This window comes from Macaca thibetana, chromosome 10 (assembly GCF_024542745.1).
Source record: "Macaca thibetana thibetana isolate TM-01 chromosome 10, ASM2454274v1, whole genome shotgun sequence".
NCBI classification, from domain to species: domain Eukaryota; kingdom Metazoa; phylum Chordata; class Mammalia; order Primates; family Cercopithecidae; genus Macaca; species Macaca thibetana.
Genome location: NC_065587.1, coordinates 13,264,253 through 13,292,143, shown reverse-complemented (window position 1 = coordinate 13,292,143; position 27,891 = coordinate 13,264,253). Strand labels below are relative to the sequence as shown.

Here is a 27,891-nt window from a genome sequence, read left to right as displayed (position 1 = left end):
AGACGGCACAGGGTTCAGCCTCTGCCACTTCTGCAGCCTCCAAATTATCTGGTGGGTTTGTTGCAAAGAGTCAGGAGTAAATGGATTAATTACAAATAGTGCTTAGGACAATGCCCAGAATACTGTAAGCACTCAAGAAACTGATTTATTTTCGTCATCTTCACAGCAGCCAAGGTACATAGCGACGTACCTTATCGCCCTTTTAAGGGCCTCTCCCACGTTCGCCTCTGAGCGGAAGTACCCGCTCAGGGCTCCGGAAGTGGCCTCAGAGCCCCTCAACAACATGCCTGCACAGCATTCTTCCGGAGGCGGTCACAGACATCTCCGTGACGCAGAACGAGTTAGAGCGTCCCTTGGAGTTTCCATGGTGCTGCCCTTACTCTCCAGTCTCTCCGCTTCCCCTCCCGCCTGAGCGCCGGGAACGGAAAGGCAGGCGGCTGGTCCCAGCCGCGACGTAGACACCGCTTGGGGAAGGGGCTGGGCGAGTACGTGACGCTCTAGGCGACCTCGTTGGCCTCTCTATGGTGCCAAGCGCGCCCGTGCGGACGTTGCCCCTTTAATCGACAGAGGGCGGTGCCCAGGAGGTCCCGCGAGAGCTGGGGGGGCGGGGGGGCGGTGCCGAGGCTGGGGGCCGGTGGCGGATGGAGCCCGCGATGGAGCCGGAGACTCTGGAGGCGCGAATCAGTGAGTGTCCGGGAGGGGCGCGGACCGGAACCGGAACCGGAACCGGGGGCACGAGGCGGGCCCCTTCACGGTGGGGGCGGGGTACGGGGCGCCCCCTCCTCACGCCCCGCCCCCGGCCCGGGAGGGGCGGTGTCCTCAGTCGGCCCCTCAGACCCTGGAGTGATGGAGGACCCGGTCCTCTGCGCGGTCCAGCGGTTGGAGCGGGCGCCGCCCACCTGTCGGATCCCTGGGCCACGACCCCTGGGAGGGGGAGTGAGCTGCGCCCCAACCCCCCAGGCTCACATTGCTTCGCGGAGTAGCGGCCCGGGGAAGGAGCGCGCGAGCGGTGCCCCGGGGTTGCATCTCACACCCGGGAGGGAGGGACCCTACAGTTCTCAGGCCCCGAATCCTCCACTCTCTGGCCCTGCATGGCGTTCCTGGAGCACGCAACTACTCACATTTGCTCATTACCCCGTCCTGGAAGGGAGGACCCTTTTGATTCCTCCCGCAGGTCCCAGTCTCTGGCCACACAGTGAGAAACCCCCACACTCTACAGGCTTGGAAGAGTCTTAGACTCCAGAAGTATTAATAACTCCAAGCTCCCTGTCACTACCTTCAGCCTGGCCCCTCAGCCTCCAAGATGCCTTTCCCAGCTCTTGCTGAACTTCCTTCAAAGGCCTCTACACCCCTTTTTTTCTTGTTTCTCTTCAGACACAGCTTCCTATTGCTTAGGCTTCCTAGCCCCCGACCCCTCCACCTGAGCTCCTTAACCCATAGCCCTGATGATCCCCCGCTGTCACAGCCCCGCTCCTGGACTCTGCCCCTGAAAGTCGTGGCTGGCTTCTCCCTGGTCTAGTGAGGGCTGTCTCCCAAGGCTTTAACTGCTGTTGGGGCCTCATCGTTGCCAAGGCCTCAGGGAAGCCTCTTGGACCCGGGCACACCGGCCACTGTCTAGCGTGGCTTGGGGTCATGGCCAGCCGCTTTTAAGGCAGGCTTGAGCAGAGTTGAACCATGAGGTTGGCCCCAGAACCAAACCTCTGGGGATGTTGGAGAGTCATCCTGGCCAGCAGAGAGGCAGGGGGTGGAAAAGGGGCACTCAGCAGCCCTTGACCGTTGTGAATGCCACAAGTGTCCGCCTGGGTCTCAGCAGCAACTGGGCTGGGGGGATGGGTGGGCCCCTGGCTCACTGATCTCAGACACAGGACTTGAGCTGTGGGTCATACAAAACATTCTCAGGTTTAGCAACAGTGGAGGTTTTCTGAGAGTCCAGAGAGTGTAAAACCAGGCAGAAGTTAGAGATACCTGGGTTTGGCTGGGCCCTGACACATTGGGGCTGGAATTTTCTCCTTTCCTTCCCCTTTGTGTCCTAGGAGAATTGTAAGATCTTCCCTCTTCCCTTGTGGAGGCTGGAGGTAAAAGGTAGCTTCTTTATTTATTTATTTATTTTTATTTTTATTTTTTATTTTTTTTGAGACGGAGTCTCACTCTGTCATCCAGGCTGGAGTGCAGTGGCACCATCTCAGCTCACTGCAAGCTCCGCCTCCCGGGTTCGCACCATTCTCCTATCTCAGCCTCCCAAGTAACTGGGACTACAGGCGCCTGCCACCACACCCAGCTAATTTTTTTTGTATTTTTAGTAGAGACGGGGTTTCACCATGTTAGTCAGGATGGTCTCGATCTCCTGTCCTCCTGATCCACCTGCCTCGGCCTCCCAAAGTGCTGGGATTATAGGCGTGAGCCACCGTGCCCGGCTTTTTTTTTTTTTTTTTTTTTTTTTTTGAGACAGGTTTTCGCTCTTGTCACCCAGGCTGGAGTACAGTGGCACAATCTCGGCTTGCTGCAACCTCCTCCTCCCGGGTTCAAGTGATTCTTCTGCCTCGGCCTCCTGAGTAGCTGGGATTACAGGTGTGCACCACCACACCCAGCTATTTTTGTATTTTTAGTAGAGACGGGCTTTCACCATGTTGGCCCGGCCGATCTCGAACTCCTGACCTCAGGTGATCCGCCCACGTCGGCCTCTCAAAGTGTTGGGATTACAGACGTGAGCCACTCACCCGCCCACATTGGCCTCTCAAGGTATTGGAATTACAGGCGTGAGCCACTGCGCCCAGCCTGGTGAGGTAAATGATGTTATTGCCAGAGTGGCAGGGTGGAGCCTTACCCTGTTGTGAAACACCTCCCTCCCTCTCTAGGTGTTCTCCCCAACTGGCTGCAAGGGAGGGTATTGCCCTTGGATAGAATTAAGAGGGCCGAGGGTCAGGGGCCAAGGGCCAAGGAGGTCGGTCGGATCTCCTTGGACCTGGAGGCCCTGGCTTTCAGCCAGATGCAGGGGGAGAAAGATGATGTCTCATGATGCCAGCGCTTCCTCTTCACTGGCGTCGGACCCGGGAACAGTCCAGAATCAGCTTCTCTGACCTCACTCCCACTCACATGTCTCTGACACTTGAAGGACTTCCTGTTTTAGGGTCTTCCCGCTGGGTGTCATTGAATGGGCAGTGATTCTCTAACTTTAGACTGGTGTTCCCCAGCTTTTGGGGACTCGGAGGCAGAGTAGACAGTTACCCTTACCCCTGGGGTGGGGAGGGTCATATTCGTGGTATCCCCAGGAGGTCACCAGGGGCTTCGTTTTTCTGAAGGACTGGAGGGTCTTGTGGAGCTCCTGGGACAGAGATCTAGATCCAGAGAGAACGTTCATCCTTCTGATCTCAGTTCAGCTCTGAGAGCCCTCCCAGAGAGCAGCTCCCAAGGGCTCCAGAGTCCTCCCAGAGCCCTCTGGGAGAGCAGCCCCCCCACCCCCTAGGCTTTCTGCACTTCTCCTTGCTTTGCTTTGCTCTGTAACATTTCGCAACAGTCTGCAGTACTGCTGGGTTTGTTAATCTCAGTATTCATTGTTTCTCTTGCTGGGCAGTGAACTTCAGGAGGGCAGGATTTTGTCTGTTCACTGCTGGAGCCCCAGCACCCAGAATACTTAAATCTGAGTTGGATGAATGGCTGCCAGCCACTGGGATTCCAGGGCTTTGGGCCCCCTGCCATAATATATGGCCCAGGGCAGGCGTCACATGCTGGGTCAGTCCCCAGCCTCCTGTTCACACATCCTTCTCTGTTCTGCCTCCTGGGCTGTCCTTCCACACCCTCAGCTCAGTGCTTAGGCTTGGGCAGAACTGGCTGGGAAGGGGTGATAGTTAGAGGTGGGGTGTGGAGAAATGAAGATCGGGCTCTGGCTGTCCCCATGGCCTTCCCATGCAAAAAGTATTTTGTCATCCAAAATCCATATTTCAGCAGGTGCAGTGGCTCATGCCTGTAATCCCAGCACTTTGGGTGGCCGAGGTGGGTGGATCATTTGAGGTCAGGAGTTCGAGACCAGCCTGACCAACATGGTGAAACCCTGTCTCTACCAAAAGTACAAAAAAATTAGCCAGGCATGGTGGTGGACACCTGTAATCCCAGCTACTCTTAGGAGTCTGAAGCAGGAGAATCGCTTGAACTCAGGAGGCAGAGATTGCAGTGAGCCAAGATCTCGCCATTTTACTCCAGCCTGGGTGACAGAGGGAGACTCCTTCTCAAAAAAAAAACAAAATCCAGCAGGTGGCTCACACCAGTAATCCCAACACTTTGGGAGGCCGGGGTGGGCTGATCACAAGGTCAGGAGATCGAGACCGTCCTGGCTAACATAGTGAAACCCCATCTCTACTAAAAATACAAAAACATTAGCCGGGCATGGTGGCGGGCACCTGTAGTCCCAGCTACTCGGGAGGCTGAGGCAGGAGAATGGCGTGAACCTGGAAGGCCGAGCTTGCAGTGAGCTGAGATCGCACCACTCACTCCAGCCTAGGCAACAGCACGAGACTCTGTCTCAAAAAAAAAAAAAAAAAAAAATCCATATTTCATTCCAACTTTACAAGGTGGGGAAATCGAGGTTCAGGGAAGCATGTAACCTAGATTGTTGTTTAACCAGTATTGGGGGTTAAAGGGGTGACCGTCCGGTCGTGTTCACACCCACTTCATGTAGACCTGTTGGCCCTCTTTCCTTGCCACTACCCATTTCTGGATTCAGACTTCCCCAGAACCTCACCCCTTGCCTGCCCTCAGCTGACTGCTCATTCATTCATTCATTTGCCAAGGGGAGACAGGTGTGGACATGAGTGGCTGGGATGCAGTGCCGTAGCAGGCTGGGGGACATGAGAGAACCGATCCAGCACTGCTACCCTGGGCAGGAGTAGAGGATTAGGGAAGGGGACACCGGAGCCACTCCCAAGGGAATGAAGGCTTTCTGAACCTGTTGTGATGGTAAGACCCATAATCCTTACTGAGGCCCCTCATTCTCTGCCTCATGCAGCTACCCACATCTTTCCTGCCCATGCAGCCACGTGCGGGTCAGAGGTGGACCAGCTCCAGCCTGGGTGACTCCTGGCCCCTGCTTGTGTGTTGCCTCTTCCAGGCAGTCTCCCTAACCCCAAACTGAACTGAGTCCCCTCCCCTGTGTCTCTGCAGCTCCTTGGCTTCCCTCTGTCACACTTTATTGAGAACCTAGCTTCCCTTAGCACACTTCCCGGCTACACGGCTCCTTGAGGGCGGGACTCTGATTTTTTTCTCCCTTACTTCTGGATCTCCTCTGAGCATAAATTCCATGAGAATTATGGAGACACTGTTCTCAGCAGAATCAGAGGAGATGGGGCTGGCCTGATGGGTCCAGCTGCAGGGGTGGGGGGAATGGGGAGGAGGGAAAGAGCCCTGACCATAGTCTCTAAAAGTGGGGCCCTTAGGAGAGCAGCTGTGCTCATCTGTCTGTTTACACCCGCGCTCAGGTCTTGAGGCTGTCTGGGCAGGAAGGCAAGGGGAGAGCTTTCCCACGTGCTCAGTCGCACTCCCCTCCCACTCCTGACCACACCTTTGTCAGGGTCAGGAGCGGAAGAGCAGGAATCCCACTGCCAGGCCACAGTGACCCCAGCTCTCCTCTTCCAGATAGAGCCACGAATCCCCTGAACAAGGAGCTTGACTGGGCCAGCATCAACGGCTTCTGCGAGCAGCTCAACGAGGACTTTGAGGGGTAGGTAGCCGGCCCCGCTTGTTTGCACTGCCCTGCACTCTCCAGAACCCAGTCTCGGGTACAGAAGCCTGAGTGGGTGGACACCCGGTTTTCATTCTGAACATACTCACAAAGTGATGAGGATAAGGTCACTTGGTACTGAATGCTGTTTGGGTGTCACTCTCTGGGGTGGGCCTTGCTGGTTCCATGTAACAGGTAAAGAAATCAAGGCTCAGAGGACTCAGATCTGCCCCCACATCTCACAGGGAGAAAATGCTAGTCCTGAGCTTGGTAAGACCCAGGCCTGCTGGACCCGCAGCCAGTGCTTTGTGGGGAAGGGCCCCCCAGAGGGAGAACTGCGTGTTCCCCAACTGGGAGGAGGCCAGTAGGCCCTTTCCTCAAGGAAGAACCAGAACTTCCTGTGTTAGAATCACCTAGAATGTTGGCCAGGCACAGTGGCTCATGCCTATAGTACCAGCACTTTGGAAGGCCGAGGTGGGCGGATTACTTGAGGTTAGGAGTTTGAGACGAGCCTGGTCAACATGGTGACACCCCGTCTCTACTAAAAATGCAAAAATTAGCTGGACATAGTGGTGCATGCCTGTAATCCCAGCTACTCAGGAGGCTGAGGCAGGAGAATTGATTGAACCCAAGAGACAGAGATTGCAATGAGCCGAGATTGCGCCACTGCCCTCCAGCCTGGGCAGCAGAATGAGATTCTGTCTCAAAAAACAAAGAATTACCTAGAATACTTGTGAGAAATGTACATTCTTAGCCAGGCATGGTGGCACACATCTGTAATCTCAGTTACTGGGAAGGCCAAGGCGGGAGGATCCCTTGAGGCTACCCTGGGCAACATAGCAAGACCTCATCTCTTAAAAAATTTTTAAAAAAAGGGCCGGGTGCGGTGGCTCATGCCTGTAATCGCAGCACTTTGGGAGGCCTAGACGGGCGGATCACGAGGTCAGGAGATCGAGACCATCCTGGCTAACACGGTGAAACCCTGTTTCTACTAAAAATACAAAAATTAGCCGGGGGCGGTGGCGGTGCCTGTAGTCCCAGCTACACGGGAGGCTGAGGCAGGAGAATGGCAGGAACCCGGGAGGCCGAGCTTGCAGTGAGTGGCGATCGCGCCACTGCACTCCAGCCTGGGCGACAGAGAGAGACTCCGTCTCAAAATAAATAAATAAATAAATAGATAGGCCGGGTGCGTTGGCTCATGCCTATAATCCCAGCACTTTGGGAGGCCAAGGCAGGCGGATTACCTGAGGTTGGGAGTTCAAGACCAGCCTTACCAACATGGAGAAACCCTGTCTCTACTAAAAATACAAAAAAAATTAGTCGGGCATGGTGGTGCCTGCCTGTAATCCCAGCTACTTGGCAGGCTAAGGCAGGAGAATCACTTGAATTCCGGAGGTGGAGGTTGCAGTGAGCCGAGATCGTGCCATTGCACTTTAGCCTGGGCGATGAAGTGAAACTTAATCTCAAAAAAATAAATAAATAAATAAATAATAAAAAATAAGGCCAGGCGTGGTGGCTCATGCCTATAATCCCAGCACTGTGAGAGTCTGAGGCGGGCGGATCATGAGGCCAAGAGATCGAGACCATCCTGGCCAACACGGTGAAACCCCGTCTCTACTAAAAATACAAAAATTAGCAGAGTGTGGTGGTATGTGCCTGTAGTCTCAGCTACTTGGGAGGCTGAGGCAGGAGAATCACTTGAACCCGGGAAGCCGAGGTTGCAGTGAGTCGAGATTGCACCAGTGCACTCCAGTATGGTGACGGGGCGAGACTCCATCTCAAAAAAATAAATTAAATAAATGCCCATTCTTGGGCTGCCCCCAGACTCGACTCTCCAGTGAGGGGTTGGGAATGGACAGTCTTTTTTTTTTTTTTTTTTTTTTTTTGAGACAGAGTCTTGCTCTGTCGCCCAGGCTGGAGTGCAGTGGCGCCATCTCGGCTCACTGCAAGCTGTGCCTCCCAGGTTCATGCCGTTCTGCCTCAGGCTCCCGAGCAGCTGGGACTACAGGCACCCGCCACCATGCCTGGCTAATTTTTTTGTATGTTTTAGTAGAGACGAGGTTTCACCGTGTTAGCCAGGATGGTCTCGATCTCCTGACCTCATGATCTGCCCGCCTCGGCCTCCCAAAGTGCTGGGATTACAGGCGTGAGCCACCGCGCCTGGCCGGGAGTGGACATTCTTAGTGGCCTCCCTTGGTGATACTAAAGTTTCGGGACCACAGACAGTGGTATGTGTGTGCTTTGGAGTCATGTTGCTTGGGTATGAGTCCCGTCCCCTCTCTTAGCTGAGCAACCTTGGGTGAGTGGTTGTCTCCGAGAGTCAGTTTCTTCACACTTGAAGGAACTCCCCACGGTGAGGTGGGAATGACAGTGCTGCCTGCCTTATGCAGCTTAGGCAGGAAAGTGCATGTGAGCCTCCTCACACGTGACCAGTTCAGCACATGTGAGCTCTTACCGTCGATGGCAATGGGTCTTTTACAGTCTGGTAGATGAATGTCACCACCTCCACCATGAAGCTGCTCTGATTTGCCACAACAGAACATCCTTTGCCATCTTGAGTTCCTGGGGAACTGTGTCAGCCCGTCTCTCGTGGCATATTGTACTTGTCTCTATGGCAAGCCAAGCCAAGGACGTGACACGTCAGAGTTCTTAGGCCAGCCCAGGAGCTGAGCTCACACCTTTTGAAGGTCCCCGCCTGCACTCTCTGCCTGGCCCCGCCTTGCCACAATCCCAGGCCGTATCTGATCTGGAGGGGGAGCTGGGCCTTTGCATATGCCTGCAGAAACCTTGGAGGGCCGAAGTCTCAGCGGCAGGCTGGAGTGGTGACCCTCCCCTAGGGTGACCAGGGCTCCTTGGAGGAGGGCTGCAGTCCCGGCGGGCTGGGGTCACGGCCCTCCCCTAGGGTGACCGGGACTCCGTGGCGACTCTGGCTCTGTGTTGTTCCTCCCACCCAGGCCTCCACTCGCCACCCGACTGCTGGCCCACAAGATCCAGTCCCCGCAGGAGTGGGAGGCGATCCAGGCCTTGACGGTGAGAAGGGGAGAGACCACCATCCGTCCCCGGCCATGTGATGACACCAAGGGAGGCCAAGACTGAAGTTCTTGGGGTCCATAAGGCTCTTCAGAGCCCAAGAGAGTTGTGCTAAGATGGCCCAGGATAGAGGTCCGGGCCCGCCCCAAGGGTCCCACCACAGCCAGCAGGCTGGCCTCCCACCCCAGCATCCATACACATAGGCCTCTTGCTGAGCAAAGGCCCTCTACAGTCATCTGGTCCAGGGGTTCCTTGCTTCAGCTGCACATCGGCTGCCTTTCAAGGAAGCATATTTAACACATGGAATCAGGGCTCCACCCAGACCTGCCAAGGCCACACTCCTGGAGTATCTGCATCCAGAGATCTGCACGTTTGTAAAGCTAAGGGGTGGCGCTTGGGCTCAGGCCTGAGGTTTCGCATCTGTTCAATAGCAGAGGAGAGAGGGGTGTACGTCTGTGGCCTCCAGCATGGGCCACATACCAACCCACCATAAAGCAAAGCTGATTTTAAGTGGTGGTAGAGAAACAGTTTCTCTCTTTTTTTTTTTTTTTTTTTTGACGTGGAGTCTTACTCTCGCCCAGGCTGGAATGCAGTGGCGCGATTTTGGCTCACTGCAAGCTCCTCCTCCTGGGTTCACGCCTTTCTCCTGCCTCAGCCTCCCTAGTAGCTGGGACTACAGGCACCCGCCACCTCGCCCAGCTAGTTTTTTGTATTTTTTTTAGTAGAGACGGGGTTTCACAGTGTTAGCCAGGATGGTCTCGATCTCTTGACCTCGTGATCCACCCGTCTCTGCCTCCCAAAGTGCTGGGATTACAGGTTTAAGCCACCGCGCCCAGCCAACAGTTTCTCTTTTAGTACTTATGTGTTTAATTGGGTGCAGTGGCTTATACCTGTAATTTCAGCACTTTGGGAGGCAAAGGCAGGAGGCTTGCCTGAGGCAAGGAGTTCAAAGCTACAGTGAGCTATGATTGTGCCACTGTACTCCAGCCTGGACAACAGAGTGAGACCCTGTCTCTAAATAATAATCGTTATTGTTATATATTTGTTTTAACATTTTTTCTTGAGTATAACTAGTCCTATGATTTCATAGATATACCTTAGGATGAGGCCAAGGTAGATGTTGCTCATATAAGGTTTTTTTAAAAAAGGAAAAATAGGCCAGGCACAGTGGCTCACGCCTGTAATACCAGCACTTTGGGAGGCCGAGGCGGGTGGATCACCTGAGGTCAGGAGTTCGAGATCAGCCTGACCAACATGGAGAAACCCCGTGTCTACTAAAAATACAAAATTAGACAGGAGTGGTGGCGGGTGCCTATAATCTCAGCCACTCGGGAGGCTGAGGCAGGAGAATCACTTGAACTCAGGAGGCAGATGTTACAGTGAGCCGAGATCATGCCATTGCATTCCAGCCTGGTCAACAAGAGTAAAACTCTGTCTCAAAAAAAAAAAAGGAAAAATAGTAAGAAAATAATGTACAGTTGGTACTCAGATGTGGGGCCTAAGCTATGAACGGGACTAGAGCATCACTACAGGTTGGGCATTGCTGGGCACTGCAGGTCACCTGACCCTATCTCCCAAGGGGGTGATGATCAATCCCAGAGGCCGCTGTGACTCAGAATCTTCCATCCTCACAAGCTGTTCCCTCCCTTCTGAATGCCCACCCATGGGCTTCTGGCCCCTGGCCAAGGCATGGGAGGGAGGCTGTGGCCTCTGATGCTCCTGGGCGTCCCCTCCCATCCCCCATCCCTGCACAGGTGCTGGAAACATGCATGAAGAGCTGCGGCAAGCGGTTCCACGACGAAGTGGGCAAGTTCCGCTTTCTCAACGAGCTCATCAAGGTCGTGTCTCCCAAGGTTGGTGCCCCCAGCCCAAACTCAGACTTGCCCTATCAGATGTGGGGAGAGGAAAGGGGACCTTCAGACTGTGGAGCGACTTTTCCAGGGAGCCTCCTGCTGGGGTGTCACCTCAGCCCCCCATTAGAACTCAGACATAGGACAAACACAGATCCCTTCTCACAGTCCCCTCATACTTGATTCTGGGACAGCCTGGGGTCTCAGAGGAGTGTTTCCAGGCTGGCCAGGGGCGGGGCAGCCATGGAACTGCCCGGTGCTTAGGGGGAAATGATCCCAGGGAATACGTACAGCCGACAGATGGCTGTATGTGTCAGCGATCTCTGGCCTGAAATCACTCCCTGTGGACTTGGCCATAGCACCCTACCTGGTCTCTGGCAGGTTTCCCTGTCCCCACCACACAAGAGCATCCTCCCTGGACCTCAGCATCCAAGGCCACAGACCTGAGTGATGGAGCCTGCTGGCTCCAGATGGGCCATCATCCCCAGCTCAGCCCAAGGAATCTTCCCACAGACCGTGAACATTTCTTTTTTTTAAAGTTTTTTGGAGACAGAGTCTTCCTTTGTCACCCAGGCTGGAGTGCAGTGGCACGGTCTCTGCTCACCATAACCTCCGCCTCCTGGGTTCAAGCAATTCTCCTGCCTCAGCCTCCCAAGTAGCTGGGATTACAGGCGCACGCCACCATGCCCTGCTAATTTTTTATATTTTTAGTAGAGATGGGGTTTCACCATGTTGGCCAGGCTGGTCTAGAACTCCGGACCCCGTGATCCGCCTGCCGTGGCCTCCCAAAGTGCTGGAACTACAGGCATGAGTCACCATGCCCGGCCTACCTACCAGAAACTTTTTTTTTTTTGGACAAGGAGTTTCACTCTTGTCACCCAGGCTGGAGTGTAATGGCACAATTTCAGCTCACTGCACCCTCCACCTCCCGGATTTGAGCTGTTCTCCTGCCTCATCCTCCCGAGTAGCTGCAATTATAGGCACCCACCACCACGCCCAGCTAATTTTGTATTTTCAGTAGAGGCAGGGTTTCACCATATTGGTCAGCTGGTCTTGATCTCCTGACCTCATGATCCACCCGCGTTGGCCTCCCACAGTGCTGGGATTACAGACGTGAGCCACCGCCTCCGGCCTACTGTGAACATTTCTCAAGCTATTTGAGTGACAGCCCACCCCCTTGGCCCTTCTTTGCTCAGACCCATCCTTTGACCAGAGCTACTGAATGACCTATATGGCCTCCCATTCTCCTCCCAAGAGGGGACTCTGGTGTGAGAGCCACTTTCCCCAGCCCAGTTTGCTGGCAGGAAATGGGGAGTAGGCCCAGGGCCTCCCAGTTCCACCCTCACCCCTCCCTGGGCAGCCTGGAGGCCTCTGGCTCCTCCTTCCTGGGATGTCAAGGCTAAGTTCCCAGAGCCAACCATGAGCAGGCCTGTCCCTCATGTCAGTTCTGCATCCTCACCATGGTGCCACCCAGCAGGTGGGGAAACAGACACTGAGGGCTGACCCAGCTAATAAGTGGCAGGGGTAGTAGGTGAACTCAGTCTACCTCAGGCTGGTTGGGTGGGGCTGTGAGGACCCTGTAGGCCAGAGGGCTTCCCGGGGAGTCCTGCCTCGAGTCCTGGGGAGGCAGTAGGGTGTGGACAGGGCTTGAGGCTGAAGTGAGTGGGGCCGGGCAGTATCAAAGGCCTCCCTACTGTGTCCCTGAAGTATCTGGGCTCTCGGACATCGGAGAAGGTGAAAAACAAGATCTTGGAGCTCCTCTACAGCTGGACAGTGGGCCTGCCCGAGGAGGTGAAAATCGCAGAGGCCTACCAGATGCTAAAGAAGCAGGGTAAAGCACACAGAGGGTGGGGGGGTGACCAGGGCCTGCCCTCCCCTCCCCCACCATGAGCTGGGGCTCCAGCAGCTTCAGGGGCTTCTGAGCCAGCAAGGTCATGGGTCTGTCCTTTAACTCCTGGAGAACATACAGCTAGTGTGGCCTTCTGTGCTCTGCCCGAGGCTAGCTTGGGTGGAAAGAAGGTGAGTTCGAATCAAGCTTCCCCTCAAAGAGCGGTCTCCAGGGAGTAGCCTCAAAATATGGGTCCCCAAACCATCTCCCCCAGGCAATTTTGATGGAGTAGGTAGGAGCAGGCCCAGGCCACCAAGAGTCCAGAGCCAGCGTGCTGGCAACAGACTGACCTCCCTCTTCTGTCTTGCCCTTGCCTGCCCCCGTCCCCGTGTCACCCCTACCCCTGGGCCTGGGACATATTGACAGCCTTTCTGACACTCATCTAATCCAGGAATTGTGAAGTCCGACCCCAAGCTTCCAGATGACACTACCTTTCCCCTTCCTCCTCCACGGCCCAAGAATGTGATCTTTGAAGATGAGGAGAAATCCAAGGTGAGACTCCAAGGAGGCACACTGGGGACTCCAAGCCCATGGGTTGGGGTTGGGGTCCATGGGTTCTGGCCCCTAGCTGCTCTGGCATCAGCTGTTGGAACAGAGGCACACACTGAGCCCAGGCATCGTTGTGGATGGTGGGTGCTGTTTACTGGGCACTTGATGTGTGCTGAGTGTGTCCCATACAGCATCCCCACATTTAATAAATAGGAGTGTGTCTAGTGTCCCTGGAGTTTGTTTGAGGGCATTTCATAGGTTGATCAGGAGTTTACATATCTCTACGTATTTTGACCTTTTCAATAAGAATTTTACTAATTTTTTGTTAATGTTAATAAAATTAAAACTTGTGGGTGAAAAATTAAACAGCCCAGGAGGAGGTAAGATTAAAATAAAGAGGTTAAAGTTAAAGCTCCCCTCTCCCCAGTCCCAGCCCTAGCGCTGGAGGGTATCTACTGCTAAGGCTCTCGTACATTGTCCCAGAAAGGTTCTCAGCCATGGGGATATAAGGAGCAGCATTTGTTGATTACTTATTTCTGCCAGGCGCTGTGATGTGCACCTTACACGCAGTGTCTCCACTGGCCTGTGGCCACCCTATCAGATGTCAATAAATTCTCACCATTTCACAGAGAGCTTAAGTAACTTATTCATGTCCCACAGGCAGGAAGCGGGGAGCCATCATGTGACTCCAGTCTTCTGACCCCTGGCCCAGGTGTTGCCCTCACGGTCACATCCCTCTGTCTCTGCAGATGCTGGCCCGCCTGCTGAAGAGCTCCCATCCCGAAGACCTCCGCGCAGCCAATAAGCTCATCAAAGAGATGGTGCAGGAGGTAGCAGCTGAGCCTATAGCACAGGGAGGAGGCGGGATGGGGGTATTGAGCTGGGCCACCGAGATGGGACTGTATGTGTCTTCACGTGGAAGGAGCCCTGCAGTGACCCAGGGCTGGCACAGCAGAGAAGCTGATGGCTGGGCGACCAGGGTGTGCAGGGAAGGATTCCTGGCAGCCTGGGTGACTTGCTCTGGATGGGCCTTTGGGAGGCTGGCTACCTCTTTGTCAAAAGTTAGAAATGAATTAGTGTATTTTTAAAAATACATAAATATATGTAAGTATGTATTTGTGTATGTATATGAGGAGATTTCTTTTGAGACAGGAACTCACTCTCTTGCCCAGGCGGGAGCACAGTGGCATGATCATGGCTCATTGCAGCCTCAACCTCCTGGGCTCAAGCAGTCCTCCTACCTCAGCCTCCCAGGCCTCTGGCACTAAATACATGTGCCACCACACCTGTATAATTTTTGTATTTTCTTTTTTGTGGAGAAGGGGTTTTGCCATGTTGCCCAGGCTGGTCTGGAACTCCTGGGCTCGAGCAATCTGCCTGCCTTGGCCTCCCAAAGTACTGGGATTACAGGCATGGCCAAATGTTTAATTTTTAAGTAAATATACATATGTTGCCTGGGTGCCTGCTGAAACTTTTTTTTTTAATTGAGACAGGATCTCATTCTGGAGTGCAGTGGCACGATCATGGCTCACTGCAGCCTTGACCTCCTGGGCTCAAGCCATCCTCCCACCTCAACCTCCCGAGTAGCTGGGACCAAAGGCACACGCTCCAACACCCAGCTAATTTTATTTTTTGTAGAGACAGCGTCTCCCTTTGTTGCCCAAGCTAGTCTCGAACTCCTGGACTCAATGTCCCTCCCATCTCAGACTCCCAAAGTGCTGAACAAAAAGTTTCACAACTGGATGTGGTGGCTCATGTCTGTAATCCCAACACTTTGGAGGCCAAGGTGGGAGGACGGCATGAGGCCACCTTTCACTCTGCAAAGGAGGGGCACGCACAGTAAGCAAAGGGGCAGGGGAAAGCCAGGCCACTCCCGACAGCAGCCTTTAAAGGCACGGGCTCCCCCATCTGCCAGGCACCAACACTGGAAGGGTCTTCGTGCTCGTTTCTAGGCTGTACCTGATGACCACAGAGGTCCCCTTCCACTGTAAAGTACAGGAACCTCCTTTGAAAGGGCAAACACAAGGAGGGCAGGAGTCACTGAGAACCACAGTGGAGGTGTAGGGCCCTGGGCCTTCAGAAGCACCTGGTGAGGGGCTTGGAAACCCAGGTTCCTGGGCCATCTTGGGAGATCCTGATGAGCTTGTGCAGAGGCCTGGACACTGGGGGCTTCTTGGACCACAGTGCCCTTCCTGGGCATGAGGGGCTTCTGGCAGGGCCTGCTAGAGCCCCACCCGGATTCTGATCCCACAGTCACCCAGCTGTCAACCCAGATCCCAGCACACACTCTCTCAAGTGGCAGGGGGCGGTGCCTTGTCCAGGCCAAAGGTTCTCAGGGGCCCTTGGCCAATGTGTCCCCAGGACCAGAAGCGGATGGAGAAGATCTCGAAGCGGGTGAATGCCATCGAGGAGGTGAACAACAATGTGAAACTGCTCACAGAGATGGTGATGAGCCACAGCCAGGGCGGCACAGCAGCCGGCAGCAGCGAGGACCTCATGAAGGTGCACCTGCCTCCCTGACTCCCCCACTCCCCGCCCACTCCACAGCCCACGCAGACCCTGACCCGCCCACCCTGCTGCCCTCAGGAACTGTACCAGCGCTGTGAGCGGATGCGGCCCACGCTCTTCCGACTAGCCAGCGACACAGAGGACAATGATGAGGCCTTAGGTGAGCCCGGGGCAGGTGCTGAGGTCAGGTCCCCCACTCTCTCTCCATCTCCTGCCCCGACCTCCCCCAGGCCTGCTAAGTATCTGCAGTTGGAAGGAGCTACCACCAGGGGGCCCCCCTTCTCCAGCACCGACCCTGGGTTTTTCCACTCTGAGGACACAGAGGGGCCGCCCCGCAGTTGAGAGGCCCTGTGGGCCAGCCCCCTTAACAGGCACCTCATTTACTGCCTGCAGCTGCACAGGAGGCAGAACCATCCCCTTTTCACAACTGGGGCTAAGGGAGGAAAATGACTTGCCCAGATCACAGAGCAGAACCGTGGCAGAGCCGGGGGAGACGGAGGGCCATCTGCCCCTAGACCTTCCTCCCTGGTGAGGGCGAATGGAAGCTAAGAGTGCATCCCACGGCCCTGGGCAATTCCAGACCTGAGCCTGAAGGCTTCTGCCAGGGCCACATACCAGGTTCTTTTCCTTGATCTCTGCCCACGTGTCAACCTAGGCCACTTGGGCTGCGGTCTGGGTACCATCCACTCCCTCGTTAAGCAGGAGCCCCACCCAAAAGGCTCACTGCCCAGATTGCCCCACACCCTGGCACCCGGGCAGGCAGTGTTGCTGAGGGCCTCATTGGTGCCAGGCACTGTTCTAGGCCCTCAGGAATCTGGCACTGACCAAAGTTTGCAAAAGGCCAGGTACGGTGGTTCACACCTGTAATCCCAGCACTTTGGGAGGCCAAGGTGGGAGGATTGCTTTAGGCCAGGAGTTCAAGACCAGCCTGGGCAACATAGACCCAGTCTCTATTTCAAATATATTTGTATTTAAAAAAAAAAAAAAAAAAAAAAAGGTTGACAAAAGCTTCCTTGTGGTAGTTTAGCGAGAGGAGACAGACAATAACCAAGTCCATGAGCACCGACAGTTTGTCACGGTGGTGAGTGACATGGAGGAAGGGAAGCAGGGAAGGGATGAGGTAGTGCAGGAGGGGTTTAGGACAGGCCGCCCTGAGGTGAGCCTTGGGTGAAGACCTGAAGGCAATAAGGGATGAAGCTGTGCAGAGATCCGGGGCAGCCAGAGAGCACAGCTGGAGTGGAGGCCTGGAGGCGGGAGCAGGCCCAGTATGTTAAGACAGCCCAAACAGTATGGCAGGGAGCGAATGAGGGGAGGGTGGGAGATGAGACCAGGGAGGTAGCGGAGGGCCAGAGCCTCAGCAGACAAGATGGGCTGTTCCCCTGCCCCTGCCCCTACCCCTTCCGCTCACACACAGGCTGTGATGGATGTGGGGTCCTCGTCTCCTGCCACCCAGAGGCCCCCACAGTCCTTCAGCCTGGCATCTCCCCTCCTGCCTGTTCCAGCGGAGATCCTGCAGGCCAATGACAACCTCACCCAGGTGATCAACCTATATAAGCAGCTGGTGCGGGGTGAGGAGGTCAACGGTGATGCCACAGCCGGCTCCATCCCTGGTGAGAAAGTGGGGCAGGAGAGCTGGGAGGGCACCCATCAGGCTGGAGGGGCACAGAGAGTGCAGGGTGGTGTGCTGTTCTCAGAGCTGCTGGAATGACTGCCAGGGTGACCCTGGCCCCTTAAGATGGGAAGGCCCCAGTGAGGGAGCTGGGGGTGAAGTCTGTGCCAAGCCTGCAGCTGTGGGGGAAGAATCTGGATGCTGCGGGGGGAGCTGAGGGTTTGGTGAGGACAGTCAGAAGAAGGCTTTCTTTGACAAATCTGGCACCTGTTGTATAGGGCTGGATGACACCCCCGAGGCTTTATTTATCAGAAAGTGGGAGGGGGTTTAGGAAAGTAAACATTACAGACTCAGTTCTAATAAGGGTAAGATAGGAGCCTTGGGGGGTCACAAAAGGGGTTAGAATTGGTTCTGTTAGGGAGAAGTGGGGATGGAGGCGCCACACGGAAGCAGCCAAGTTTCAGCAGGGCCTTAAGGATGGGTAGCAGTTTGCCCAGTAGAGCTAAGAAGGAAATACATTCTGGACAGAAGTACCAACATATGCCAAAGAGAGGTCCTGTTGAGCAGCTTCCAGGCAGGGGCTGGTGTGGCCAGAGGCAGGAGGCTGGTGATAAAGCGTCAGGGTTAGGTGCTGCTCCCCCGCAACCCGTGGGCTCCAAAAGACACGTGTACACCCAGGACTTGCCAGCCTCTTCTTTCCCACCCCAGGGAGCACCTCAGCCCTGCTGGATCTCTCAGGCCTGGATCTCCCGCCTGCGGCCACCACCTACCCAGCCATGCCCACCCGCCCTGGCGAGCAGGCCAGCCCCAAGCAGCCCAGTGCCTCAGTTTCCCTGCTTGACGACGAGCTCATGTCTCTGGGTGAGGAAGGGGCCAGGCCTGGAGGAGGGCGGGCTCAGCAGCAGATGGGGCATGATCCCAGGGCGCACTCACAGCTAGCGGAATACCAGCACCATGTACCCCAGGTGTCAATCCTGTGGGGCACGTGGATGAGCATTAGGCCCACTTCACAACGGAGGAAACTGAGGCTCGGGGAAGTTAGGAGCTTGTGCGAGGCCACACAGCCAGAGGGTGAGGCTGGCAGCCTCTAAGCCAGCCTCAGATAAGCTAACCAGCATTCAGGCTCTGGCAGCCTGGGGGGAAACCAGGGGATTTCCCTGCAACAGGTTAGAGCCTGGAATTGGGAACTGTCTGGGCAAAAGTTCAGCAGTTTCTTCATCCACCAAGAGGAGAGGGAGGGTTCCACAGCACCCAGAGGCTCCAGAGAAACTAGCCAGAGCATGAGGGACTCGGTGATCCAAGTTGGTCCAGGGCCAGGCCTGCTGTTACTCCCGGGCAGGCTCAGGCTCACCCCGGGGAAGCAGCAAAGCGGTCCCAGCTGCCCAAACCACGTTTGGGTTTCAAGCTGCTCTCAGGGCAGCAGCCCTATCCGAAAGCTGAGATCAGAAGAGCCTCCTCTTGAGAGCCACTGAAGGGATGAAGAGCAGAAGTGTTAGGGCCCATCAAAGGAATCCTCAGGGATGTGTTGGAAGCCAAGAGTCAGACTGTGGTCTCCTGAGCCAGTTCTGAAGCAAAAACCAGACCCGAAGGCCTTGAAGAAGTTATGGGGGCCCGGGGTGTCCTGGGCGGGGTCTGCCTGGGTTCCAGGAGTGCTCCCTTAGGTGGTGCCTACTACTGCATTCTGTCGTGTGTTAGGTGGTCCTGTCTTAGGTGACCCTGTGTTAGGTGGCCCTGCCTTAGGTGACCCTGTCTTAGGTGGTCCTGTCTTAGGTGACCCTGTCTTAGGTGGTCCTGCCTTAGGTGACCCTGTCTTAGGTGGCCCTGTCTTAGGTGACCCTCGCAGTCTCCGCAGGCAGGCACCGTTAATAGCTCCACTGCACGGCGATGAGGAAATGGCAGCACAGAAAGGCATGGTGGAGGCCGGGTGCGGGGGCTCACACCTGTCATCCCAGTACTTTGGGAGGCCAAAGCCGGCGGATCACGAGGTCAGGAGATCGAGACCATCCTGGCTAACATGGTGAAACCCCATCTCTACTAAAAATACAAAAAAATTAGCCGGGCATGGTGGCAGGCACCTGTAGTCCCAGTTACTCAGGAGGCTGAGGCAGGAGAATGGCGTGAACCCAGGTGGCGGAGCTTGCAGTGAGCCGAGATCATGCCACTGCACTCCAGCCTGGGCGACAGAGCGAGACTCCGTCTCAAAAAAAAAAAAAAGAAGAAAGGCGCGGTGGCTCACGCTTGTAATCCCAGCACTTTGGGAGGCCGAGGCGGAGGGATCACTTGAGGTCAGGAGTTTGAAACTAGCCTGGCCAACATGGTGAAACCCCGTCTCTATTAAAAATACAAAATTAGGCCGGGCGTGGTGGCTCAAGCCTGTAATCCCAGCACTTTGGGAGGCCGAGACGGGCAGATCACAAGGTCAGGAGATCAAGACCATCCTGGCTAACACAGTGAAACCCCCGTCTCTACTAAAAAATACAAAAAAATTAGCCAGGCGAGGTGGCAGGTGCCTGTAGTCCCAGCTGCTCGGGAGGCTGAGGCAGGAGAATGGCGTGAACCTGGGAGGCGGAGCTTGCAGTGAGCCCAGATCACGCCACTGCACTCCAGCCTGGGCAACAGACCAAGACTCCATCTCAAAAAAAAAAAAAAAAAAAAAAAAAAATTAGCTGGGCGTGGTGGCACATGCTTGTAATCCCAGCTACTGGAGAGGCTGAGGCAGGAAAATTGCTTGAACTGGGGAGGCGGAGGTTACAGTGAGCTGAGATGGCGCCACTGCACTCCAGCCTGGGTGACAGAGCAAGGCTGCATCTCACCAAAAAACAGAAAAGGAAAGGCTGGGTGACTTGTGCAGAAAGGACTCCAGGACTTGAGCTGGGCCCTGATCCTGAAGCCACACTCTGAGCTGCTGGGCTGCTCTAACTCATTGTTCATAAGCAAGGAAAGGGAAGTGAGGACCCGGAGTGTGGAGGGAGAGCTGAAGGAGAAGGAGAGCTGAGGGGAAAGGAGGCCCAGTTGTGAGCTCCCTTTGTGAACCCAGCAGCCAGCATCCTCCCTGAAGCCGCTTACAAGCCCCATGCAGCTGCCCCCTCTTCATTCAGAGCCAAGGGTGACTGCAGGGAGAAGACCTTTACCCCGTTCTACAGAGAACAGGGTAAAGGTCAAGGGACAGGAACGCTCATGCAAGATTTATCTTCTCCTGTGGAGCCAGCCCTGGGCAGCAGCTACCTGAGGGGCAGTGGTAGGGAAGTACTGCAGGGCCACCAGCCCCCAGCCAGTAGCTGCAGCAACACCTCTACGGGAAAAGCGAGGTGCGACCGCACTTCCTGTCCCCGCACTGCACTGGCACAGTCCTCAGCTACCAGCTTCCTTCTGGTTTCCTCTCAGAGGCAAAGCATGGGGACACAGGAGCCAGAAGTGCCAGGGCAACCTGCAGCCTGGGCCTGGGGAATGGAGGAGGCCCTGGGGCCACACAGGGGGCTGGTCCTCACTCTTCTTCATGGCAGGGGTGGGAGACAGGTTCCTGTCCGTCAAGGAGGGTGTTCAGACAGCCTTAACCTCCCCCGTCTCAAGCGCGCCTCCCATCTCAGGCTCCTGAGTAGTTGGGACTACAGGTATGTGCTGCCACGCCCAGTTAATTTATTTTTTGTAGACACAGGGTTTCACCTGTGTTGGCCAGGCTGGTATTGCACTCCTGGCCTCAAGTGATCCACCCACCTCGGCTTCCAAAAATGCTGGGATGACAGGCATGAGCCGCTGCACCCACCTCTTTTTGGTTTTGAGATGGGGGTCTCACTGTATTGCTCAGGCTGGTCTCAAACTTCTGGCCTCGACTAATCCTCCCATTTCAGCCTCTCAAGTAGATGGGACCAGAGGCACTGGCTAATTTTTTTTCCTTTTATTCTTTTTTTTTTCTTTTTTCTTTTTTTTTTTTTTTTTTGAGACAGAGTCTCGCTCTATCGCTCAGGCTGGAGTGTAGTGGCGTGATCTCGGCTCACTGCAACTTCTGCTTCCCAGGTTTGTGCCATTCTCCTGCCTCAGCCTCCCTAGTAGAAGGGACTACAGGCACCTGCCACCACACCCGGCTAAATTTTTTTTTTCTTTTTTGAGACGGAGTCTCGCTCTGTCGCCCAGGCTGGAGTGCAGTGGCCGGATCTCGGCTCACTGCAAGCTCCGCCTCCCGGGTTTACGCCATTCTCCTGCCTCAGCCTCTTGAGTAGCTGGGACTACAGGTGCCCGCCACCTCGCCCGGCTAGTTTTTTTGTATTTTTTAGTAGAGACGGGGTTTCACCATGTTAGCCAGGATGGTCTCGATCTCCTGACCTCTTGATCCGCCCGTCTCAGCCTCCCAAAGTGCTGGGATTACGGGATTGAGTCACTGCGCCCGGCCTTTTTTTTTTTTTAGTGGAGACGGGGTTTCACCATGTTAGCCAGGATGGTCTCAATCTCCTGACCTCATGATCCGCCCGCCTCGGCCTCCCAAAGTGCTGGGATTACAGGTGTGAGCCACCACGCCCGGCTATTTTCCTTTTATTCTTTAGAAATAGAGTCTCTGTGCTGCCTGGGCTTATCTCAAACCCCAGCTTCGGCTTCCCAAATAGCTGCGATTACAGACATTAGCCACTGCACCTGGCTGGTGTCTGCATTTTACAGCAGAGGCTGTCACCCCCCAAGATCACACAGCCAAGTGGCAGAGTTCTGTTCAAATGCTTGTAGTCAGGCCATGCTCTGTCCGAGTCCAGACTCTGCCACTTTCCAGCTGCGTGTTGTCGGGCAGGTTATTTACCAAGTCTGAGTCCATTTTCTTACCCCTAAAAGAGGGCTGAGAAGCTCACCCCTACCTTTGAAGGTTGTTTGAGGATTAAGCAAGACCAGCATCTGAAGGGCCTGACGCATCTAGAGCATCATCAATGTACTTTATCTCTGGCCTCTTAAGAAATGCATCTAGAAGATACCCAACTGTCACAGCTTCCTGGTACCTTTGCCTTGCCTGTCAGGTAGCACTTCGGTTTGGACCTCATGTTTTCAGGATTTGCTAGAAACAAGATCCCTTATCTTCTCTAGGTCAGATCTGGGGTGAACTTGGCGGACAGTATTCCAGGGCAGGCAGAGGTCAGGCTGGCTGGTGACCTGCTACCTCCTTCCCATCGGCAGCTAGTTCCAGGGCCATCCACAGGGCCCCCCAGCCCTCCATAGTACCAGTGAGCCTCACTGGCATGTGCCAGGGCCAACAGTGTCTTAAGCGTCACCCCCAGTCCAGCCCTGTCCTCGTATTCTTGGAGACACTGTGGCTTAGCCAGCACGGTGCCTAGCCCATGGTCATGCAGCAGGCGTCCCTCGAGTGGACCAGTGGTGGGCACAGAGCTGCTCTCTGCTTGCCTGGATGCATGAGGAGAGGAACCTCTTCTCCCTGCAGCCCAGCCCTGTTCTCTGCTGCCAGATGACAAGTGAAGATGAAAGTCCTGATGTCTGTTGTCTGTGTGCACAGTAGCTTTGGAGTGGCCTGGCCAGGAAGAGGGGAAGCGTGTGTGGGGTCAGCACAAGGGGCTGCTGGGATCTTGGTTTCTAGTTCTGCTCTGCTGCTGGTTCCCTCTGAGAGTGTGAGTTTCTCCCCTCTGTGCCGAGCGTCAGAAAGGGGCAGGGAGCCCCACGCCAGCACACATGGCCCCTCGGCTGTCTAGCGTCTGCAGGGTCAGCCCAGCTCCTTCACCTCTCTCCTGCTTTCCCCTCAGGCCTCAGTGACCCCACACCCGCTTCAGGCCTGAGCCTGGATGGTACCGGATGGAACAGCTTCCAGGTAGGAGGGGACTACAAACTAGCCTGGCCTGTCCCAGTCCCAGGGTCAGGGCAGCTGGGACAAGCAGCCTGGGGAAACTGAAAGGATGGGTGGGCTCTGCTCAAGGGCCCAGGACCAGGGGGTGGTCCAGGGACCTGGAGGCACCCACCCAGGGTAGAGGGCCTCTCCTTACCTCCAGCTGTGTCTTCACCACGTCTCAGCCTTGGGGCTGCAGCCCAGCCTTTAGGATTGGGATTGAGATGGGCACTCCCTCTTCCTTTCCCTTGAGGGTGACGGAGGCCCCTGGAATATAGAACCTCAACCAGACCCAGCCACCCTGCATCATGGACACGGGTGGTCTGGGGTCCTCACCTCTGTGACTGCTTTCCCAGATGTCATTTGCAGGGAGGACACTGAGCCTCAGGGCAGGATCAGGTGATGCTGACACCTCTCTAGACAGCCCCACCCCACCTGCATCCTTTTCCCCACAGTCGTCGGATGCCACTGAGCCCCCAGCCCCTGCTCTGGCCCAGGCCCCCAGTATGGAAAGCAGACCCCCAGCGCAGACATCCCTGCCAGCAAGCAGCGGTCTGGACGACCTAGACCTCCTGGGGAAGACCCTCCTGCAGCAGTCGCTGCCCCCGGAGTCCCAGCAAGTGCGGTGGTGAGGGCCCACCATGGCTGGCATGGGGTGGGGAGCACTTCCTGTTCCCACAAACCAGCAGCTTCTCCTGGGCTTGTCCAGGCCCAGCAGGGAGAGGCTCGTTGCTGTCTTATTCTATAAGCAGCAGATGCCAAGCACTGCACCTGCTTCTGGAAACACAGCAGTGCCCAAGGCAGACCTGGGCCCAGCTCACAGAGCACAGTTTATGAGACCTAGGCCCACTGGCCTGGCCTCCCCTCAGGCTTTCCCAGCTCCCTTGAGAAAGGCCCAGAAGGCCAGCAGAAGGGAGGACACTGGGCTGGAGTGAGCAGGTGGGGTACAGGGGGTAGGGAGAACAAGAGCTGCTCCTTCTAAAGGTAAGAAGACCCAAGGCCAGAGAGACAGCCACGTGTCAGGGACAGAGCCAGGAAGCCCAGCCTTTCCTGTGCCCCTGATCTCTCCCATCACCAAAGAATCACTTCGTTTTCTTTTTTTGAGAGGGAGTCTCACCCTGTCCCAGGCTGGAGTGCAGTGCCATGATCTCGGCTCACTGCAACCTCCATCTCCCAAACTCAAGCGGTTCTCCTACATCAGCCTCCTGAGTAGCTGGGACCACAGGTGCGCGCTACCACACCCAGCTAGTTTTTTGTATTTTTTATAGAGACTGGGTTTTGCCATGTTGCCCAGGCTGGTCTCAAACTCCTTAGCTCAAGTGATCTGCCCGCCTCAGCCTCCGAAAGTATTGGAATTACAGGCGTGAGCCACCACGCCTGGCCAAGAATCCCTTCTTAATGCACTGTCCCCCCATTAAGGGAGAAGCAGCAGCCAGCCCCCCGGCTCACACTCCGGGACCTGCAGAATAAGAGCAGCAGCTGCAGCTCCCCCAGCTCCAGCGCCACCAGCCTTCTCCACACCGTGTCCCCAGAGCCCCCCAAGCCTCCGCAGCAGCCCATACCAACCGAGCTCTCACTGGCCAGCATCACTGTGCCCCTGGAGTCCATCAAGCCCAGTGAGTAGGGCTGGGGCAGGCTGGGCTGGGCTGGGTCAGCTTGCTGCCCTGTCAGGAGCTCTGTCTGGGGAAGCTGGTGGGAAAGCGGGGCTCCCCTGGCTCTGCCACTGGCCAACCAGTGGGGAGCTCTGAACAAGGCCCTGCCCTTCCCAGGAGTTAGTTTCCTTATCTGCCCCAGAGTAATCAGAGGACTGCTGTACAAACTCCAGGTTTATACAAGCAAGAAGACCTCTAGGGAATGGACTCTGGGGCTCTCCCTCCCCAGGAAGGCAGGGCTTAGGACACAGAGAGGTTTGGGGTCTCCCCCAAATTACAGAACTGAACCATGATAAAGACCCAGATCCAACGCTGGGCTTTTCCAGCCCCAGAGCCGTAGCGGGACCATGGCCCAGCCCCAGGCCCCGAGCAGACACATGAGGCCTGGTGGTCCTCAGATTCCCCTCTATGAGCTCCCTGTGACCAAAGACACTACCCCCGCAGTGTCTCCCAGCAGTGGGCAGAGCTGGCCCTTTCACCACTAGGAGAACCCTGAGCTCAGAGAAGGGGAGTGACTGCCGTGAGGTCACACAGCGTGAGCCTCACCCTCGCCCAGAGTCCCTCACCCCAGCACTCCAGGCAGCAGCCACACAGCACTGGGGGAACCTGGGCTGTGATTCAGCTCTGGGGTGGGTGTCCTGCCTTCACTATCAGACTGGGGGTTCACCTGCCCTCTCTGGGCACCGCTCTGCACCGCTCTGCGCCGCTGGCTGCACTGCCGCCCATGGTCCAGGTAAGGCCCCAAGGGAGGGCTTTGCTCTTGTAGCCAGTACAGCAATCAGCTCCTGAGGTGAGCCAGGTGGGGGCCGGGGGCTGAGCGAATGTGCTCCAGCTCAGCTGTCCCATCTCCCTCCCACCTTCTCCCACAGGCAGCATCCTGCCCGTGACTGTGTATGACCAGCACGGCTTCCGCGTCCTCTTCCATTTTGCCCGTGACCCACTGCCAGGGCGCTCCGACGTGCTGGTGGTGGTAGTTTCCATGCTGAGCACCGCCCCCCAGCCCATCCGCAACATCGTGTTCCAGTCAGCTGTCCCCAAGGTGACAAGCCAAACAGGGCATGCTTCTGTCCTCTCAAGGCAGGGTGACATGGAGCTGGGTGGGGAGCCACCTGTCAGGGGACAGGTCTCCCTCCCTTGTTGCGTGTTCAGGGGGTAGAAGGGACCAGAAGGACTGAACCCCAGGACCCCCGGAGGGGAGCTGGCAGGCTGGGCCTGGTTCCTCGGAGCAGGGCAAGCAGCCAGGGCTAGCTGTGCCCATCCTGCTGTCTGCCTGCAGGTTATGAAGGTGAAGCTGCAGCCACCCTCCGGCACGGAGCTGCCAGCGTTTAACCCCATAGTCCACCCCTCAGCAATCACCCAAGTCCTGCTGCTTGCCAACCCCCAGAAGGTAAGGCGCCCCGAGGCGGTGCTGCAGGGTGGAGGCGGCCACTTCTCCTCCTCTGACCCCTCTGCCTTTGCCACCTCTTCCCCAGGAGAAGGTTCGCCTCCGCTACAAGCTCACCTTCACCATGGGCGACCAGACCTACAACGAGATGGGGGACGTGGACCAGTTCCCCGCACCCGAAACCTGGGGGAGCCTCTAGAACAGAGAGGGGCTGGGGAGAGGAAGGGGCAGAGGGACCGGTCACTGTCCAGCCTGGAGGGAGGCAGTGGTGGCCAAGGACACCCTTTGTTGCCCATGGCCATTCACCCCCAGGCCTGGTGCTTCTCCCCACACCCTTGTAGCCCTCAAGTGACTCTTCCCCCTCCTGCTCAGCCCTGCCCCTGCTGAGCCAAACCCAGTAGGAGGCTGGGCCTGGGTTTGCGCCACTGGGGTCTCCATCACCGGGACCTGGAGAGGGAGGGGCTGTGTAGCCTTGGAAGAACTTGGGGTCATGGGGAGGAAGCACAGCTGTCGGGGAAGGGCCAGGACCTCAGGCCCAGCCCCAACTCCAGCTGGGGTGGGGTCTTCCCTGCCTGTGTCTTATGCCTTATGGGAAGGCCCAGCCATAACTCGGGGGCCATGCTGGAGCTGGGGACCAGCTCAGGCCTCCTCCATAGGAACCCAGTGACTGGGGGGTGACGCCTACACCCCCAGCTGTTTGCACTCTGGTGTGTGGTTTGACTCTGCTTTTCTTCCGGATTGGCCCTATGGTCACAGCCACAGGGGACCAGGCTGGGGGAACCTCACCTGGCCCCTACTCCTCCTGGGGGTCTCCCTTTGCCATTGGGCCTCCTGAGGGACTGTGGGGGCTCAAAGGTAATGCCCGAGGCCATGGCCCCAGTGAGGGGCTGTGGGGCGCCTAGAGTTCTCAGTGTGTCTCCTTCATTCATTGGCCTCTGCTGGGGCCTCCTATGGGTGTCTCACGTCTGTCTATCCATCTGTCCGTGGTCAGAAGTGGGGTCAGTGTGTGAGTGAGAGCAGGAGTATTTATGAAAATAAAACGTCGTTTTTCCTGGACCACCTGCTCTCGTGGCCCTTTGGAGGTTGAGGGAGACGGGAGGGGTTGAGTTCGAGGTCCCCAGGGCTGTCCTGTAGACCTCTCCACTTCCATCTTTGGAGGTCAGGCCGTGGGCCCCCTCCCCACCGCCCCCAGGCCCTGCACCGGAAGAGGCCCTGCAAAGGGGCCTGTGGCCAGTGCTGAGTCATCAGAGAGGGCGCTGGGCTGTGGCGGACCAGGACCGTCCCAGCTGGAAGTGGGCGACCGCCAGGGCCTGGCAGGAGCCCCAGCTGCTACAGACACTGAGGGGGAGGCCCCTGGCTGCTCACGACTTCCTCCTGCTGTGCTCAGCCCTCCACACAACCTCGATGCTGCAGCACCCCGGAGGGAAGTCCAAGCCCAGCTTCTCCCTCTCCCCAGACGTCGCTCCCTTGCCCAGCACCAATCGCAATTTGTTTCAGAGCTGACCCAGGGACCCTGAGCTGGGCCCCTGCCACTCCCAGCGGCAGCTCTCCCCGACATAGTGCTATCAGAGTTTTCCCCAACCAGGAGGCTGGGGTCCAAGCTTGGGCGTGGCTTCGAGGCCACACAGCTGGGAGAGCCCTCCAGCGAGGGGGCGCAGGTCCAGGCAGATGGGCCCCGCTGTGTGGGAGGCCAGCCCCGCGTGTGGCTCTGCAGGAAAGTGTTCCCTGCTCAGATGAGTCGGGGGAGACTGCCCACGGTTTCTCCTGAACTGACGAGCCCATACTAGACCCTGGGAAGTCCCTCATTTAAGAAGCCATTTTCACTTTGTCTAATCTAGTGTTTCCCAATCAGAACTTGGCCGCTGAACCCTTCTCCTTAGATATGGTTGTGACATGCTGGAGAATTGCCCAGCACACCCGTCTCCCAGCCTGTACTCTCCTTAACACTCATCAGCAAGCAAG

The 27,891-nt window shown here is 56.3% G+C and overlaps 3 protein-coding genes across 4 annotated transcripts in view; all 3 read left to right on the top strand.

The window, feature by feature from the left end:
- SH3BP1 (SH3 domain binding protein 1) overlaps positions 1-27,891 on the top strand; it is a 186,868-nt gene that overhangs the window by 125,030 nt on the left and 33,947 nt on the right. The gene's annotated exons all lie outside the window — the stretch shown is intronic.
- On the top strand, positions 136-26,985 carry GGA1 (golgi associated, gamma adaptin ear containing, ARF binding protein 1). Of its 2 annotated transcripts, none has more exons than XM_050806211.1 (17): positions 136-684; positions 5,626-5,710; positions 8,665-8,740; positions 10,495-10,593; positions 12,298-12,421; positions 12,870-12,970; positions 13,717-13,797; positions 15,329-15,469; positions 15,554-15,635; positions 16,978-17,085; positions 17,793-17,945; positions 22,814-22,878; positions 23,349-23,513; positions 24,317-24,509; positions 25,415-25,584; positions 25,822-25,932; positions 26,018-26,985. In XM_050806211.1, the coding sequence occupies exons 1-17, from the start codon at positions 642-644 to the stop codon at positions 26,126-26,128; spliced, it is 1,908 nt and encodes a 635-aa protein (XP_050662168.1). In that variant the 5' UTR covers positions 136-641; the 3' UTR covers positions 26,129-26,985. The 2 variants fall into 2 exon arrangements, with proteins under 2 accessions (XP_050662168.1, XP_050662166.1); XM_050806209.1 differs by having other exon boundaries at positions 23,349-23,521; positions 24,313-24,509.
- NOL12 (nucleolar protein 12) overlaps positions 604-27,891 on the top strand; it is a 92,588-nt gene continuing 65,300 nt past the window's right edge. The window contains exon 1 of the mRNA XM_050806362.1: positions 604-613. The gene's annotated coding sequence lies outside the window, so the exon portion shown is untranslated. The remainder of the gene's footprint in view (positions 614-27,891) is intronic.

Bases quoted from the DNA above. Each gene is read 5' to 3' on its own strand.
- GGA1 (XM_050806209.1), top strand. From the start codon at position 642: ATGGAGCCCGCGATGGAGCCGGAGACTCTGGAGGCGCGAATCA. The intron at 24,510-25,414 runs GTGAGTAGGGCT...CTTCTCCCACAG, and splicing joins CCTGGAGTCCATCAAGCCCA to GCAGCATCCTGCCCGTGACT. The intron at 25,933-26,017 runs GTAAGGCGCCCC...CCTCTTCCCCAG, and splicing joins TGCTTGCCAACCCCCAGAAG to GAGAAGGTTCGCCTCCGCTA.